At 36.9% G+C, this 20,266-nt stretch overlaps 1 protein-coding gene across 1 annotated transcript in view; it reads left to right on the top strand.

Moving 5' to 3' along the window:
• LOC139738421 (polypeptide N-acetylgalactosaminyltransferase 2-like) overlaps nucleotides 1–20,266 on the top strand; it is a 166,508-nt gene that overhangs the window by 118,095 nt on the left and 28,147 nt on the right. The window contains exon 7 of the mRNA XM_071649061.1: nucleotides 17,357–17,444. Coding sequence (XP_071505162.1) covers nucleotides 17,357–17,444 — 88 coding nt within the window. The remainder of the gene's footprint in view (nucleotides 1–17,356; nucleotides 17,445–20,266) is intronic.

The following is a 20,266-nucleotide window of genomic DNA, read 5'->3' as shown; positions in this document are numbered from 1 at the left end:
TGGAATGGAAACACACACAGGAAGAAGAAGCTCACAGTAAACAAACTACATACAACAAGAGACAATGGCAGGTAAGAGGAAAAAAGGGAGAAAGGGAAGGAAACGAAGGAAGGAGTATGAACCCTTTTCCCATTTCCACTTGACACATTTTCAAATGAATTTGGAGTGCGATTCCTATTCAGTTCTCTTCGGTCATAAGTTCCGCATACTGCAGATGTTTGCCAACATTTCAGCTTGTATAACTGAAATTTACTAATTTCTCAAGAACATCATCTAATTCACCCTCAACATTGAAATCTAACCCCTGAAAACACAAGTTGCTTTTGTAACAGTCACATCGATCTGTTGTCTGTGTAATGAATCTCAAATTCACGGTGCACTTCTTTCGTTCAGATACTCGCAATATTGTAGCTGTACAGTTGCAGGAGTTTAATTGCTAGGGTGGTGCTCGAATGTGGAGGAGAAATGGTGCCATGCCTTCGAGTGTAGGTGTCTCTTTTTTTTTTCTTGTGTCTGACGTCACCTGTCCCTGTTCCAGAACATCCTCACGAATTAGGAGCTAAAAGCCCGGGGCGCAGAATTGTTGATGAACATGAATTCAATCCACCGACTGTCAAAAAATGCTACTTTAACCCAGTTGTCGTTTGGCTAGCTTGGGAGACCAAAAAAAGAAAGCACCTAGCTAGAATATCATTTATGAACTGGAACTGACACAAACAGCCGTGTTGACACAAAAGATTTAGGCTCAAGGGCAGTCCACTTGATATGACAGTAATGTGTTTGTGTAACCATCTCTTGATTTTTTTTTTTTTTTGGTGGAAAGTCCCTTTGCATTTTCAACCTCTTTTTGATCAAAATGTGTCAGCAAGTAATCAAAGCATCATGCCATCTTATCAGATCATGGTATTGAAAGTGCATTTGAGCAAATCACAAATATACCATGTGTATACCATCTCTTTACTTCTGTTGATTGTCCCTGTCAATTTCCGACTACTTTTTGATCAAAGTATGTCACAACGTGATAAAAGCATTGCATCATGTTTGATCAAATTGCAAGTACAAGATAGATGATTTTCACTATGGTATCTACTTTAGTTTGCTGTATTGGACTTCATTTGTGTTTTAAACTCAAGCCATAAGAATCAGTATTCTGGTTCATCCAGCATGCAGTATTTCAGTCCTTGTAGGCCTATGTCTGTTGTACCAGATAATTATATAGTGTACAGCTGAATTCAAATCAGTTGTCAGGAGATGCTAAAAGATACACAGAATGTGGAAGTTGTCTGCAGCTGAAATTAATGTTAATTGGAAAGTTCAAGTGCACAACAATTTGTCCTATTGATATTGTTTTAATTTTTTTTTATGCCCATGTTTCTTGCATGGTCACCTTGTATTGAACAACATGTCTACCATGAACAGTCTTCTGGAACTGTATTCTTTACTATCTATAGGCTCGTTCTAAAGATATATGTATGTATAAAAAACAAAAGGACAACTATCTGTTGACACTGCATTATTATACAACCATACCCTCTGGACGTGAAACACTTGGCAACATCTATGCATAAAAGTCTGATGCATTTCATTGATTTTTATTTTAGGGGTGTCGTGTGGTGATTGTTGACAGTAGTGTGCCGCAGGAAAGACTGTCTGCGTTGGAGCTATTAGCTCTTATCTAGACAGTGCTCGCGTCAAACCTCATTATGTAATTCAATTTGTGTTTTGACGATGTGCATTTTAAAGGGAGACATCAAATCAAAGGCTCACTGAGAACCCAATGCAACAAAGTGCTCAACATGCCACACAAAACAAAGCATGTAGAAGGAATATCATATGGCTGTTGATTAGATGTTTGAGTGAGTTGAATTTCAAAATGAAATGTATTCTTTTCCAATTCAAATTAAATCTGTTTGGGGATTATCAGCACCAAAATTGCTTGTGTGTTTGAACAGATTTCAACATGGGTATGAACTTTCCACCTTTAGAACCATTACCACTTTAGACCCAATCTTAAAATGACGGGATAATCAAGTCGTAGAATCAGTCATGAAAGTAAAATATCATCGAAATTCAAGAACATTCAGAAAATGTATGAGATAATAATTGAATTAGTACCCTGTATTGCAGTGGCACAGAAAAGAGTGGTGCTTGTCTGGATCAGAAAAGAAAGAGAATAGGAAAAGTTGGGATATTCTCCCATTATGGTTAGCAGAGATCCCATAAACTCTCAGAAATACTCCGGTAATGTTTCATGAAAATTCCAGAAAGTACTTTGATCTCTTGTTTTCGACCTGTCGGGCAATATCTCTCAGAAGTAGGTCTGTGTTAGGAGGACGAAGGGGAGCTATATATGGGGAATGTTTTTTTTTTTCTTTTTTTTTGTGGTCTGGAAGAGTCCAGAGCATTTTGCCAAATGGGTTCATGCAAATGTAAGTGCACTCCAGACACTTAAACTCCTTCTCACAAAATGCGAAGGTCTACCAAGATTTTAAAGGTTCTGTCTAAATCGATACCAGGTCACGTCATCACGGTTTAACACAGAGGGAGGAGAATGATGCTCCCGTTCCTTTCTCTCTACCACTGGACTTTTGAGATGTATAATTAAAAATGTACTCTTTTGTTCTTTTTATCCCTATCTGTTTGTCTCTTGTTGACTTTGGGAGGATACAGAACCCAGAGATTGTAGTTAGCCCTACCATAGACATCATCAACCTGGACACTTTCAACTACACAGGAGCAATGGATGATCTTCGTGGAGGTATAGCGACGTGGAAGGCTCTTTTTTTTTAATCCTTTGCCTCCTCAATTATCATCAAGTGTTTGCTTAACTGTCGCGTTTCATGTACTCTGCAGAAACGGGCAGCTAATACCAGATTATTCCTGCTGTGTGCATTCTTCTGCTGACATTCAAGTGAAATCATTGCATGTTGATCTAGATTTCTTTGTTTTTAGTGATAGATAGTGATTAGTAGATAGTGTAGATTTTTGTCAAAGTGTTTTGCTCTCTGGAGACAGTTTTTCTGTTCTTTTTTGTTGTTGATGCAATAGATGATGGTTCATTATTATTACAAGTATTTTCTGTTACACAAGCTAGTTCAACTTCAAAGCAGAGTCTGCTATTAATGCTAGGTGCCCATGAATGCATTTTATTACTAATATTTCAATCATGAAAGGCATGGTTTGATGTAGATTGTTTTGATTGATTCATTAATTCATCTATTCCTAGTTCATCATTTTCTTATCACATCTGCAGTACACTGCTGTACAAACAAGATAAACTTATTCAGTTGATGAGTTCAAAATAACGCAAGATTTAATGCTGGATGCTGCCAAATGTGTGTTTGTCCTGCTGTTAATCAATAATGTGATAATGATCAGCAGATGCTCACTAATGTAAACCCAGGGTCACATGTCTCTGTCCATCTCATGAAAGCTGTTATCTATGCAAATTTACCTAACTCATATGGTTTGAGTTAACAGCTTATGATACTCTTGCAGGGTATGATGGAAAGCAAAAAACAAAAACAAAACAAAAGCAAAATACTAACCGCTGTAACTTCGTCTTTAAAAAAAAAAGAAGAAAAGCTAGCTATCACAAGTTTTGACCAGTGTGGGGCAAGTGACTTGTTGAGGGTATCAAATTACTTACCAACATCTGCCCATCCCCCCCCCCCCTTCTTGCTGATGTATCACAAATTTACAGTTCATATTCTTGTACATAGCCTAGCATTTTTATGCTGTACAATGTGTAGTCATAAAAACATGCTGCTTTCTGAAGCAAAAAAAAAAAGTCAGCACAATATAATGAAATAATGCGTTGTTGCTTGTGGGTCTTTGTTCTGTTTAAGTATGTGTGTGCTTTCCTTTCAAAGGGATTCTTTGTGATTGTGGAAGCTCTTCTGATTTAAAAAAAAAAAGATGTGATGAGATCATAGAGATCACTTCAAATTTGTGCAGAGTTTAACTAATTTGTGAAAAGAATAGCATACACTTTTTGGAGGGCAATATGGGATAGTATTAGATTGTCCATTATAAAATCCTGCGGACAAGTCAAGGTAGAAATCTTGGCCATGTTACCATGGAAACATTTATTCTTTTTTGTTTGTATTCCATACAAAATATGTCCTGAAATCAGATTTTCATCCCGTTTCTGTGTAAAGATCTCTCACCTTTATTTCTCCCATGATGAATTTTGGAGGAAAATGTTTTTCTATCTTTTTAAACTCTCGCTCTCTCTCTCTCTCTCTCTTCATTGACATTTTAAGCAGGGATTTTGAATAAGAAAAATAATTGCAGATGATATTGCAGATGAATGATCACTTTGTCTTAACCACCTCCAATTAGCTTGTATTAAATGTGTTTTAAGGTAATTAGAATCATATTTTTATCTTTACTGATTGTGGACTTTGTTACATTTTACCTGACCAAGAGCTATGACTTTGGCTCATGAAATTTTAACTGTTTAGAATTTGCCTGATTATTCAAGTGATGATCTTCCTGCCCTGGAAAAAAAAAAATCTTAATTTTACATCAATTGTACACACATCCCGGTACAATTTTCTACTTTCAATCAGTGATTAATAGATAATGCAGAACTCATTATTTATATTGCCTTGGATGTCCCCTGTGCATAGCTTTTTAATGGGACGGTTATTTGCAAATCATATTAGTGGAGGATTGACTGCTTGTCCCTTGATAGCAGTATCTTTGTTAGGGGCAATTTTGCCTTTGAAACCTTAATTGCTTTTTTGTACAGTAGATAATGACAAATGCCAGAGAGCAAAGCAATAGATTCACTTATTAGTTGTCATGATAAAAGCCTGATGAAAAGGACTGAGAGACAAATCTATCTTTTGAATAACTGACATGCGCTAATTTGAATATAATGTGAAATGATAAAGCGATCCTGAAAAGAATCTCTTTTAAAAAAACCTTTCTCTCTCTCTCTTTTTTTTTTTTTTGGAGTATTCATTCATGAAAATGGATGTAAGTAGCAGGTGAGTCCACACAAAAAGTCAAATATCTTAGTGTAGTATATAGAGTTGATGCTTCTGTGTTTTTATATTGACTTGATATTTGTTTCCTGAAAGCTTAAGTGATAATTTTCTCATTAAGAAAACACAATTGATAAATAATCCATTTTTTAATCAGGATACCAGAAATACCTTTTTTTTTTTTGTCCATTGATGTATCAACTGGATATATGATCATCTTACAAAATGTTGATAGCATAGTTTCATTTCATAAAATAATTTATACCACCATGGAATTTTAAGTACTCAATTGAGTACAGTTTCCAAGGCAACTTCAACTACTATAATCTGCTTTGAGTGAATGTTTCTCTACTGGAATTGCCTTCAAAGGTTTAAAGTAACTGGAAAAACAATTTCTCTCCATCAGCATAGAAAAAGAGTACTTTGCACTTTATGGAGTGGGATTATTTTTGGTGAGTTTAAAGGCATAGATCTACTAAATATAAACAAAATCGAACAGATATGAAAAAAATTATAGTGTGATGGTTAAAAGCTATCTGACAGTCCTTTTCTTTTTTGACAGGAATGAATGTCTTGGTCATGTGACCCTTAGCATTGCTCTGGCAGAAATCCACACATATTTTTAAACACAGAAATACCTCTGTCTCTTCTGGTATTCCTGTTACATTGTAAATTTCTGTCTGTGCAAGAACCATGATGACATGAAATCTCTTATAAATCTTTTCAGAGACAAGAAGGAAGTATGTCTTCTTAAAAGATGTGATAGAGACATGTGGCTAAGCCAAGCTAGATTGCAAATCAAAATTTCAATGGTCATAGCATTTTTATGTGTGTGATTTACTCAAACATTCACAAAAGTGATCCTTTCTTGGTTAAGTACCTCATGTGGCAAGAATTCTTTTGAGGCTTTAGTACACCTTTAAGAGACTGTCTGTCATCAAAGTGATTGACTGATTCTCGTGTTGACTCCTCTGGGATTATATTCCTATAAAGGCAAATATCTTTTTCAAGACCTGCCCGTATTGTTGATACCAGTCAGTATGGAATATCCAAGGGCTGAGAATTCAGATATCACGGCAAAATAAATGTTATCATTACCTTGCTTGTTGAATGAGTGAACACCTTTCAATGACACAGTCACAGTTGGGTGGCTCAAACACTGTGGTTTTAGTCTTAAAATATCCCCTGGATGATTAATATGCAATAGCTCAAGGGAAGCTATTATAAGTAGTGCATCAACAGCAATCTCTGACAGATCACATTGTTGTATGTTAAAGCGACAGATCATATCAGGTTTTTTTTTTCTTTAAGGAGACTTTGTGCACATTGAAAAGCACTTATGTCAAAAAAAGCTGATCATTATCACGACTCACATGGAGTTTTTCTTCATATCAAACATTTTCATTTTAAGTAGTCATGCTGTGACCAATTTGAGAGAGATTTTTTTTTCAACCATTTAGCCAAGTAAATAAACATGTGTCATAGCTATAGTAGCTTATTTTGCTTCACACTTCAGTTTGTATGAGGCAAATAATCATGATCTGAAAAGCATGTGTGAATGCTTATGTCAGAGCAGTGCTAGATTTTGTGACGGAAGGCTCAAAATTTGTTGTCAAATATTGAAATATTTTGACTGAGCATAATACAATCCATCCAGTTGCTCTTATTACTGTGCACAGAGGTATTCAAATTCTTGTGTACATGTGACGATGTGGAAATAAGTACCAAAGGCTTGATGTGCAGGCAATTTATATCCACATTGGTGGATTGATTCTGTAGTGTAACCACAATGGGTTTTAAAATGAGGGCATCTGCCTCACATCTCCAATACTGTGAAAAAAACCTCAACAAAATATTCAGAGGGATAATAAGATACAGGCAAATCCGGTCATAACAGAATGATGAGGCTTACCAACTCATTGAATTCGTAATGATATAATGTCATTACCAATGGCTGTTCAAATATCAATGTTTCTGCTTGTCTGTATGTCTGTTAAAGATTTAGGGCCTACAATCCTTATTTAATTATAGGGTTTTTGTTCTTTGTTTTCATTCAAGGATTTGTGTGAAGGTTACTACACTATTACAGACTCATGAGAGGTAGTATACAGTCTAAAAATAAACAGCATCTGTAACAGCAAAAATCTATCAGTAAGAAGCAGTATCTTTAAAGAAAATTGAAGGTACAGTCAAACCTGTGTTGGTGACCACCTGCCTATATTGGCCACCTGCCATATACAACCAATAAAAAACAATTCCCTCCGAGAGAAAAAGCATGTTAAAGAACCTGTCTATAGCGGCCACCTGCCTATAACACCCATTTTTTTCATATCCATTGGGCGGCCACTGTAAGACAGGTGTGTCTGTATAAAGTATAAATCACATAGGCTTATGTCTTCTGGTGGAAATTTAACCCTTTTAAAGAGAGATGTTTTGCAAGCATGAGATAAGATTTGTAAAATTGCTGTAAGTTTGGCAAAAATAAAACTTGACCCTACATGGTTCATATCCCTCAAATCATAGTTGCTAGGATAGATGCACACATTCTTGTGTTGACTGTGCCTCTACTGACTTCCATATACCTCCACAGTACTCTGTCATTCACTGCTCTCTAAACACTTCAGACTTTATATTATGAACACGTTCAGCCCAATCGCAAAAGCCTATTGTAAGACAGTGTCTTGTCAGACTCAGAGTAAATACCAGGTGTCCTTATATTAGACAAAGACCCTAGACCACAGCCTCACTGGTATAAGGATCAAAACACGGAGAAACCCTGCCCGATGTGTGTGGGCGCACGCTGATGAATGTACGTATCTCAACCAAATGGGACAGGGATACAATTCCTTTACAAGCACAGCTATTTCATGCCTATTGATCCAAAAACCACCAAACAAGCATTACCTAATAGCTCAGACCTCAGCTCGCTTTGTAAGTGGGAGAAAATGACATGGCGGTGATATCATAGTTAACTATTCATACACACCGCATCTGACACCTAACTTTTATTCCTGGTGGTCCAATTTCTTTGCACTCGTCCAGTCGATTGAAGTAACTGACATGCTCCTTTTGCAGGACATGCAACTTCTTGGATCAGTCTTCCACTGAATGTCTCATTCATGTATTCATGGTCTTCTCATCTTGATTACTGCAGTTCCCTTTTCGCTGGCCCCCTTCCTCACTTATTGCACCACTATATACAAAGAATTCAAAATACAGCTGTCAGACTTGTGACCCTAAAAAAAAAGAAGACCACATTACTCCAATTCTCCGATTCCTCCATTGGCTCCCCTTACAACATATCAACTTTAACCCGTTGAGGATGAGTCCCGAATATATTCAGGCAAGCGTCTATGGGAAATACGTATTATGGCAAAATCAAACCATCCTCAACGGGTTAAAGTCCTTCTGATGGTTTGTAAGGTATTCAATAGCACTGCCCCATCTTATCTCAAAAACTTGAGATCTCTTTGCTTCTTTACTTTAACCCAACCTCTTTTTTTCTTTCTTCCTGTGCTCTGCAATTATCATGTGGTTGTCACACTTGTACCCGTTATGGTGATAGGGCATTTTGGTGATAGGGCATTTTCTGTCATTGTTCCATTTCTTTGGAACAAACTACCCTCTCAGATTCAAAATGATGCAAGTGTAGACAGCCTTTAAATCAATGCTCATAACTTATTCAGTCAATCATAATTGATTTTGTCATTTTATACATATCACTGTGTTTGTGATTATATTCTGTATCTCAAGGGCAATCCCATTTTTATGCCTCCGCCACGAAGTTTCGCCGAAGGCATTGTTTTCGGGTTGCCCATCCTTCTGTCCATAATCAATTTTGTGGACGGCGTAACTAAAAACCCATTTGAGGTATCCTAATGAAACTTGGCATGTATATGTATGAGTGGGCAAAGTTGTGCCTATTAACTGTTGGGTGCACATGCTCAAGGTCAAAGGTCAAAAGGTCAAGTTCAAATGTTCAAAATTTCACTATTTCCCCCATATCTATGCAATGCCTGAAGTTATTTTCTTGAAACTTAGTGTATACATGTACTACCAAATAAAGATTTTCCAGAGAGAGTTTTGGGGCATGAGGTCAAATGTCAAAGGTCAAGTGAACATTTTTTTTTTTCTCATCACCTAGAAAGTGACGGATAGACTTTATTTATTTATTAATTTATTCAGTATTCGTTACCTAGGTTAGCCCCATCAGTGGTTTATACACTGTTATTCTTGAGATCCTGCAAGAAAAATAACAAAGTAGAATCAATTCAAAATACACAAAGTAACGAACCGAGGTTGACATCCTGTTGTATTTAGCAATACAGGTAAACTATTGCAATGCTGTGTGGAAATAGTGCAAAATACATCTTTGATGATACGTTATTTTTTGGAACAAAAGCATCTGCTCATGGATATAGGCTAGCACACATCAAAGAATTGTGAGAAAGGAGGGATACATCGCTCAGCAGTCCTTACACATCGTTAACATGAGTTTGTCGAAATGCGGGATCCCGATTGCTGTAACTGGAGAGATCTAGCATTTGTCTTGTCCTCTGTCAGTTTGAGCAGCACAAGCAACATCCCAGAGAGTAGAGCATGCCGTGGTATTTGATTTGAAGTGGAAGCAAAGTGAACGTTAAAGACCCGGTAGTGGATAATATTCGAGGATTGCTGTAACGAATCGTGTACAGTTTTACAACTGATCACTCTGTAAGTACACACACAACCGAAGAATCTCAGCAGCAGTCGACCATTACCGATGGGTGTAAGCCTCAATGCACATACTGTATAAGCTGTTATTTTCGCGTACAGATATTTTCGCAAATGAGGAGATCATAGACATTTTCGCGAGATTTTGTTTCCGTGTATTGACACAAATGATATCAGGTGCACTATTACTCATTGACATGGTGACAATTTTGCGTGTTGTTCGCAGTCCAACAGTGATTCGTGAAATTCGGGAAAATAACAGCTTATACAGTATTCGCTGACCAGTGCTATTCATGGTTTTTTAATGTACCCTGGTGGGCAGCGAATGAATTGGGCCAACCATGAATTCCCTTACTACCGGGTCTTTAAACCGTCAATTCTGTCATGGCAACCTCAGTTTGCCGTGCCAACCAACATCAAATGGTATTTACCATCCACACAAAACTGAACTGTTGAGGAATAGGTCTTGGCAATTGTGTGGCACACTTGCTGTTGATAGTTTTTAGCACTATATGGCAGTGTCATGTCCATTCATTTAGCCTCACTTGGGCTCCTGGTAGAACTGACAAACATATAAGCACTAAAGGATTTTTTAATTTTTTTTTTTCAGTGACATTTACCCCTGAGAGAAGAAACTATCTTTAAATTGTGGGGTTGAATTTTACATAGAGTGTTCTCCCCTCCCCCCCCCCCCCCCATGTGGCACTAATAAGCAGAAATAAGAGTGGAATTTCCCTTCACGTTCTCGATGCGTTCTCCCAATTTTTTCAATTATCAGAGATTTCATCAGATTCATTACAAAAATGAAATGTGCTGCCCTGGGTCGTCTGCATCTTGAATCGGAACATGTCTGAAATGTTGCCAAATTGGTTGTCAATTTCGGAATATCACTTTCAATCAGAGTAAAATTGGTTGTCAATTATTTGGGAATATCACTTTCAATCAGAGTATGTCTAATATCTGCTGCATTATCCCATCAGAACATGGTCAAATCACCTAAACATGTTGCCAATTTAGGAATATCGCTGCAAATCAATGCATATCTAAGTTTAGATGGAACTTGTCAAAATTGTTGTATCAGCACAGAATTTAGAAAGAAAGTGGCAAAAATTGTGAAATTTAAGAGGGAAAAAGGAACTTGAATCCTCTAAAACATTTTCATGGGGAATGTTGCTGCAGGAATAATCATCTTGTCATTTTTAGATTGGCACCTTATAATTTGCCTGTAGGCCTACATCTTATGTCATGATATATTATATATGGAGGGAAATTAAGTCTCTCCATGAGGAAAGAAGCAAAGATGGAACTGTAATCCTCTAAAAGTGTTGCCAATTTAACAATCAAGTATGAACACAGGAATCAGAGAAACTATTGAAAATTTTGCAACCGATATAAACAGTGATATCTAAAGGGACTGTATAGTACTGGTTGAGGTGAGGATTCAGGTTTATTACATTCCTAGGTGAGATAATGAGAAACCTCTTATGAAATATGAAAGAGCATGTGATTTCAAGAAGGATTCAATGTTTATTTGATGAAAATTGGTTTTCAAATGGCTGAGATATCCCAAAAAGTGATAATAATGAAAAGCTACAGGCCACGTCTTTTATTAAGATCTCTTTGTTTCTCCTTGTTTTTGGATATCTCAGCCATTTCAAAACCGATTTTCATCAAATAACTTATGATTCTCCTTAGAATTGCATGCTCTTTGCCATCTCATATAGTGGTTTCTGAATATCTCGCAAAATGTTAAAAGCTAAATCCTCACCTCAACCAGAACTGTACAGTCCCTTTAACCAACATCATGAGATCTCATGAAATGCTATCAAAGAATGATAAAGATTATAATAAAAAGATACACTACCGTGCCACAGAAAATTTCACGGACTTGACAGATCAATAATGTTGTTTTCCCTGTAGACCACTTTACTAATTCAGCATCCAATTATCATCGCACACTTTTGCATGTCTCAAGCGGCTCATTCACAGAAGTAATCAACTCATTCTTCATCACAGCCACTTCAGCTAAGACTATAAACTTGACATCATGTTTGTAGAACAATCTTTCTCAGACATCGAGGTGGCATTGGGAATGTAAAGTATACGAAGAAGCACATCAGTGAAAGTTTGAACAAAAGTTTGCATTCCCTTGACTTGTTACTAAGATGTGCATACTCTTAAAATGTCTTTTATGCCTTCTGAAAGGGCTAGTGTAGAGTGCTCTCTTGATGTCCCAGAAAAATAAAAGAATAAATTGAAGATTGTATAGTTCATCATCCAATTTGTGAATGGTGATAGCAGTATTAGGTGGCCTTTCTCCCTGGGCTAGCCATTGATGGGATCTAATGTTGTCTGGTAACCCATGCAGTACCTTTCAGTATGACATTCAAACTACTCTGCCTTTAAAATGATTCACAGTGTGCACATTGCATTGACTAATGATGTCATATGTGTTAACAGGGAATGAAACCCAAATATATATATGAAAATACATGAAATATACATGTGAAATATGTATAAAATGACCTCAAAGCAGGAGATATCCCGTTAAAAGGGGAAGAGTTATAGCCTGTATAAAACCGTTATTCTTATTAAAAGCTTCTTAAGGAGCACTTGGTTAGACTTTAATAGACAGTTGAATAACTATGATTCTAGTATGGCCAGCTTGTCAAACAGGAATCTGAGGCAAGCACCTAAATTCTTTCTCTTCTCTCTCTCTCTCTCTCAGATCTTCCTGTCCTCCTATGCTAGTCGTCTAAAAGGCTCTCAAAGAGAAGTTTGTTCATATCAATTGTCACGGCTCAGCGTCAGTTTGAAAGCCATTGACTCACAAATTAGCAGCCACTTCATGACTATACATATCGTCTGCACTTGTTCTGCAGGTCATTTATCTCGTCAGCTCCCGATTCCTTTCTCCGCAGCACGCCTGTCTTACATGTGTTCTCCATCCTGCTATAACAATAGAAGGAAGCAGTATGGTGCCTTTTAAGCCCACTCGACGGCACAAACTCATCTGAATTTCATTAGTTTTGGGTCGATTGTTAACCTTCCTTCCTCATGGATTAGATTCTTTGATTGTTCAGTGCACATTTCAGATCTTATGGATTGTAGACAATACCCTTGCCATATTTTCCTAGGTTATACCGATTGCAACTCATTCCCCCCCCCCCTTAAAAAAATGGTGAATATCAGTAAATTGTCTGTAACTTGGGGAATTTGTCTTGATCTTATCTTAAGAATGTGCGAGGTTAGTGCATATTTGACACCATTAAAGTTGTATTCTAATGTGCATTGGACATATCAAATGTAGAAAACATGTTTGCAAATCCCTCATTCATTCTGGGTTGTTGTGTTTTGAAGATAATAAAAGCAGTTGATAGAATATGCAGTACCTGTAATAAAGTTTGAATTCCTGGTTGTTGTTGTTGTTGTTGTTGTTTCTGCAGTTTAGGGCACTCTCAGTGAAGGTTCAACAAAAGAAAGACAACAAATTGATATACAGAAATGATCTTACCAATTTCATTACAGACAACATATTTGTTCTTTCATATTTTCTTGATATCACCATCAATCATCCATGTTAAATATTCTTCTGATACTCTGCAAATGATAGCATATCGTAGACACAGAAATGCTAATGTTTAGGATCTCCTTCATAGAATCAGCAAGGTTGTCGGAGACACTATCATCAATATCTGACAAAATTACTCAGTTAGCTTGTCATCAGTGCTGCAATATAAAGTGGTGAGCTAGAGCAGTGGATAAAATGTCTCGTTGATTTACTCTTCCCTTGAGGGACAATTATTAACTCTTAGTCACTCAACTGAAAACCATGGAGAGGGCAATTTGGAAAATCTGAAGAAAAGTTTGAATAACCGGGAAAGACTCATTCATTACCCACAAAATGAAGATGCATTGATGAGGTTTGTTTTCAAAATCTGAAAAGGAGGTGGGAGGAAAGGACGCATCAGGAATTTAATCAAGTGAGTAAAACTCAGAAGAAATGTGCAAAGGTTATTGAGTCTTTAGACCAAGAATGCTAATCACTATCTTTAGATAGCTCTGTCTCCATAAGATACATATTATGTATAGGCCTCTAATTCCTCTTGACACATGACAATTGTATTAAAAAAACAATGATTGCTCCTTTTTTTGTGAACAAAGTTCCACGTAAAGTGGATAAAATCATTGCCCTTAGAGTTTTTACTTTCGGAACTGTAAGAAAAATGCATGGGAGAATATTAATGGTGTAAAAGTGTAGGTAATTTCTGCAAAACTGACTAAATTTCTGAGATAGAGTCTTTGTGGGACGCCTCCATAATGTCTTTGTATCACACCGCCTGTGACTTGACATACCTGTGAGGTTCGTGCTGGTGAAAATCTTGCCGTATCTGCAGAATCAATGGCCGGAATTCACAAGGGAAATTCAAATCAAATCCAGCATTTTATTTTGAATTCAGTCCACAGACTAAAACAAGGGCAAAATAGGCATACCTTTCACGGGTATCATATTGTGCATTCATTATAGATGTCTGCTGGTATTGCGCCGTCACGCACATTTTTACGACGAAATTTGCATGATCCTGTTCCACTAATTTTATCGTTCTATTCAACAATCTTTTCAGGGTGACTTTCCCTTTAATGTGATGTGACAACGACAGAAAAAGAAATGGTTCATCTTACGGGGGAAAGTTTTCATTTGTCATTTGCTTTCCGTACGTTGCTGCATCAGCACACTACCACGTGCTTGTTTTAAGACAGTGCGACTGTGCCCTTCACTTCAGGTTCAATTCTAGAGGGTCCCTAGCCTCTGCAATGAAATCTACCTTAGAGTGCTTCTGCTGATATGGGAGAGTTGATTTGCATTTTGATTTGATATCACAATTCATCAGGGAAGAGGGGCCCTGAGAGGAGGGAGGGGGGTGGGGTGGACAGGTGGAAACTTTGCCATCTTTAACCTAGACTAGGAGCTTGACGTTTAATTAATCTGTCATCATGAGCAGTGAGCTGGCCATGATGTATGATGTCATCAGTCAGGGTCGATGAACTATAGCTGCTGGTGTTCAGCAGACCAAGACTGCATCTATCTGTCTGTCTGTCTGTCTGTCTGTCTGTCTGGGCTTGACTATCTCTCTAGAGCCATGGAAACCTTTAAACAATGTGCCATGGTAATTAATGAATACTTCGAGTCAAGTCTTCAGACTCTGATTAACTTCAATGTGATGCAGTATTTGATAGATGAATACTCGTAATAAATCTTTACATAAATTTTAAATTTCATGAAAGTAGATCAATCACTGCATTGACTTTCATTTAGGAGGAAGTCTGAAGTTGTGTTTCCATCTGAATTTCCTTTCATGTCATTTGTTTCAAAATGTATGAAGACATTTGCTCAATACATAATTTCAGTGATTCCAGATGTGTGCCCCTTGCCAAAGAAGTTAGTAAGCCAATTCTTGTAGTATGATGCTGTCTTGTTGAACTGCAAAAATTCATTCATTTTACTCGAATCTTTAATTTTGATACTGTGTACGCCATACTCATATATTTCGCAGGGTTTTTAATTTCGTGCATTTTGCAAGTTGGATACTACTCGCAAATTTAAGAACATGTGAAAATATCAACTCTGATCCCAGCATGAATCTGACGAGCACGCATACATTTCTTCATTCATTACTTTATACTCCATGATCACATTCAATTACTCGCAGAATTGTCAGTAATTACCAAAGAAATGAATTGACAAAAATTAGACTCGCTAGATATATGGTGTATACAGTACTTTTAAGATGCAGATGATGTGCGAATCAAGCAGCATTGTGAATTGTGGTACTTTCGCTATAATGTTATAGGAAATCAACGTGATGGATGCAATGTTTAGTAGTATTGATTTGTCTGATAAAACAAGTCATGTAAAGTGGTCCAAGGGTATTAGCTGTTTGAGAGTTTGTTATTTAAACAGCTGATTCCCTTCTCACTGAAATGTGAAAAAAAGATCAAGCCTCTGCCTTTTCCCTCCTAACTGTCATATCCTGCAATTACTAAAATTATGAAATTGTGAAATCATGTTTACACAATATTTCCAAACATATGTGTGTATTTGAAGGGGAGTCAAAGAGATATGCATTGAATGACTGTGATTACGAACTTGGTGTTAATTGTTGTTGTTGTTATTTTTTCAGATGAGGAAGCAGAAAGCGCAAATATCTAGACTATGAACAGTCATATTTTTTGTCGTGTGTAAACAATGCGGTAAATTTTGTGGAATAGGTGAGCCAAGAATGTATAAAAGTGAAAGCAAAATGAGCAAAAGCCGTGCTGTTACTGTATGCACTATATACATAATCGTATATGCCACTAACATGGCTTGTGGAATAAGTGAAAAATTTGCCTTTATATTTTTTGTTACTACTTTGACTGTACAAAGCTTGTCTTTCCTATTTTTTTAATTTGACTGAGATATTACCTTCATCAATGCAAATCATTGCTGCAGAAATAAAGCAAAATGTCAAATAAAAATTATGTAATATCTGAAATATTTCGTAGTTGCTGATATGTGTTTGCAGTTCAAAATTCCTTTAACTTGCTCTTGGAAAAAAAAAAGTAGTGTTCATGAAATGTTACCTATTTCAAGAACTAACCGTGATTCCATGTTCTTTTCCTCTTTGTGTTTCTATCCCCCTCCCCCTCTCTTCTCTCTCTTTCAAATACCATCTCTACCTTATGCTATGTCCCCTGAACTCACACCATGCCCCCGAAACTTTGCGCTATGTCTTGTGTGATGTCTTGCTGTGTTTCGCGCTAACAATGTGCATGCCTTGATGCACTGTGATTATCAATGTCTGTCATCGTCTTCCACTCTACGATGTGTTTTTACGTGTGTGTTTGGCGGTGCCTTTATTTACCGTGTCTGCTTTCTCAATAATGCACCCATTATGCCTTAATATACATCATGTCTTGTGCTGTTGTGCTGATGATGACACATCATCCACTGTGAACAATTTTCATATCTCGCTGCATGTGACGTTTTTCAACTGCTTTTCTCATTACTGTTTGCGGCACCCTCTCACATTGAATGCACGTATCATTTGTTATTTCGCTGGGTGCGCTGTTTATGCAACACATTTGTGGATTATTTGTATTGATTAAACCTGCAAATGTATCCTCCTTACCTGTACACATATATTCTCTGCTAAAATATCTGACTGCACTTAATTTATAATTTCTTTGCCATCACAAACTGAGGTGTTTTTCCTCTACTTTATTCCTCTATTTGGGTTTTGTTTTTGTTTCTTTCTTGCTCTATTACTGCACTTCATAATGCTTTGGTTGTTTGTTTCTTGGTTTGTGCCTGTGTATCAATACTCACGTTTCTTACTGTTCCTATCTCAAATGTCTTTCCCCGGTGCTTCAACTTTCTCTGATTCATTTAAACTTTGTAACTTTAAAAAAAAAATCACAAATCCCTAATTGATATCTATTACATGGTCACTCGCTGCACGCACCGATTTCCACAACACATCCGACAAAACTTTCATTGTCATCCTGCACTCGTTTCTCTTCGTCTCCTTACCTCTGCTCCCCCGGCACGCTTACTTACGTGTCGCCCCACATTTCTTCCAACCTCGCATCCCTGTTTCTGTCCAAAGGATTCCACACGGGTAGTCAGTCCCATCATAGACGTCATCAACACTCAAACATTCCACTACGTTGGTGCTTCTCCGGACTTGAGGGGAGGTAATATTCAGCCTATTATTGAGAAAACCAATAACCACTTTTCCTCCCTATTTCATCTCTTTTATATGGACTGGTATTGCAAGGTGGTGTTAAATGTACCTGCTGTATGTCAAAAAGGCAATTTTATTCTCTGTGTACTCATGATTGCTATTGCTTGAAAAAGTCTGCTTGACATCTGTCTTATTTGTTTCTTCTGTGCACTTTGGTATCCTTATTTGTAGCCTTTGTATGGAAAATAAAGTAGAAGTATATTGGTGGCTTGCTTTCAGCAGTAGATCCATCAAATATCGGAATCCTCTGCTTGTCATGATGAGTGTCATACGCAATGTATTTCAAGCCATCTTCCTGTCAGGAATTTTTTATTAAATGCTTGTCAGTGTCCCTGAAGAGTTGTTATTGAAACAAAATGCCATTTTTTTTTTCCTTGTGGACACTCCTTCAAAAAAGCAATCTATAACATCTGCATCAATTTCTAGTACACTCTGCAATCAACTTGAATGTTTTCCCTTTTATAGAAAAGGATTTTTGGTGGGGTAAATTAGTTGTTTCTTTTATTTGTTGTATTTTAACAGCGGGTATGAATCATTGTCTTCCTGTCATAAAGACTCTTAAAAGGGCAAATATATACTCCCCCCCCCCCCATTTTTTCATCTATTAAGTCCCAGAAAACACATTTTCATTGGCCAATGTTGTATGTTTGTGCTATATATATTTTTTTTCTTTCTTTCTTACTATTCATCATTGGTAATCATCTAGATAATTGTGTAATAACAGATAATATCATACAGACTTTTGGCAAGTGAGCGAAGTGTCTGATTGTAGCCCAATAAAGAAAGCCATCTTCCCATTATATGCCAGAAAAGAAGAAGAAAGAGAAAGACAATACAGATCCCTCCACTTACAAGGATTTCCAATCTCTTTATTTCCCCGATAGCTGTGGTTACCCAGGGAGGTGGGAAGATGCCACCTCCCTGAGTTACCAAAGCAACAATAATGCAGATGTAGGCCTACATGCTTGACTGGTAGTGCAGATACCTTTGCGGAAAGTGCTATCATTTGAAGTCATGAGTGTGAAAAGGTGTTGTAAAATGTAGAGCTCTTGAATCTCCCAAACCGCTCAGTACATTTGTATATCTGTCTACAGGGCTTATGCCTCTATTAACTCTGGGCTCATGATAAAAAATCCAGGACAGCAGCACACATTTTCAACTGCATATAATTATGTTATAATGATGTGATGGTTCAAGATCATGCGTCAGTGATCAATATGATTGGATTGGATTGGATTGAATTGGATTTGATTTCTGCATTTTTCACAAAATTGATATAACATTACCAAAAGACCTTCCAAAAATGATTTTATTTGAAAAGTATTATCCTTACAAATCATTAAGTATACATCAATTATGATCATAAACATGAACAATTTAACCATCAATGATTTAATCAAATTATTGCAAAGAAATATAGATAATTTGATATCAACTATAAGTGGTATTACTGTTAAGGAGGAGATAATAAAATGCATTATGAAATGCATTGTGCCACCAGCAGCTCTGTAGGTAATCCATCCTGCTCTTAATTTTTTTTTATTACATAAAACAGTTATTAAAGAATTATTACCATTTCATAAGTGTAGAGTTTTCACTGTATGTGATTAAATTCACATGTTGGTAATACCAATAGGACACTCTGCAAGGAGTAATTCAAGATTAGAGATACAAGTTCAGCCTGTATGAAGCACGGTTAAGATGCCACTAGATGTATAGCATGTCTCGTAAAGTTAGCAGCCCACTTTAATACTAAGCATAATCTCATATTTCTTTGATGATGTTTACACAATGTTTATGAGGCAGTATCTTCTTGACCTGACCTGTCATTGAAGGGAAATAAACTCTACCAGAGGTAGTCTTTTAAAAGAAGAAACAGCTACTGAGACAACAAGTCAGTACTCTAGATTGAATTTGAAAAATTTTGTATTATACCTAGATCATTTGAATGTCAGTTTGGTAGCTGCCATCAAAGCTTATGTGTGGGACTCTAGGAAAGCCTTGATAGTCGTACAAATATGACTTCATGTACCATGTGTTTCTTAATGCATCCGATTTACTCTTTTTTTTTCAGAGGCACATTATTCTCTGTGGTTTTGCTCAAGTTCTCAAAAAGGGCATAACACAATTTCATATCATTCAAGTAGGTATAGAGGTTGTTTTTTTTTTTTGGGGGGGGGAGGGGGAGGTTTGTGCCACAAAGACCTTGAATTCATCTTTTGTGACCAAAATTGGCTGGGAATAAGACAGTAAGGATTTTATAGTCATATAATCATGGCATTTAGTTAGATATGGGCAGAGGGTGCCACTTAAGATTTTAGATGATTCGTAGACAGGCAAAAGGTCATATCAAGTTCCCTTATTTGTACGAGTTTGCTCAAAATACCCTAGACCTGTTTCATTAGGGTTGCTTAGCTATTCATAGATTATATACATTTATTGATTTTCACACTTTAAGAGTGATCAGCGTTCATCTGCTGCGACTTCAAAATCACTTTCCCCTGCACTTAAGTCTTCTCTTCAGAGTAATGCACTCCCTGATGTAAAATATCCCTTTAAATTTCCTTTAAAGTAGGTAATAAAATAAAACTGAGCTCAAATGCAGCAACAGGTGTTCGTGAATTCAGTATTCCAGAGAGCTTGTTGTAAACAGGGAATGTGGACCGCACTGACAATGTAGGACTTGATCACAAAGTATGACCATGGTTTATATACAGTGGTCATAGCTGAAAGGAAGGAACTTTGTTCGATGGGTGCCGTTCGTTATTCTGA

Source organism: Diadema antillarum, unplaced genomic scaffold (genome assembly GCF_040938485.1).
Source record: "Diadema antillarum isolate AM-2024a unplaced genomic scaffold, OU_Dant_1.0 scf00000029, whole genome shotgun sequence".
Lineage (NCBI taxonomy): Eukaryota > Metazoa > Echinodermata > Echinoidea > Diadematoida > Diadematidae > Diadema > Diadema antillarum.
This window is presented reverse-complemented; position numbering and strand designations above follow the sequence as displayed.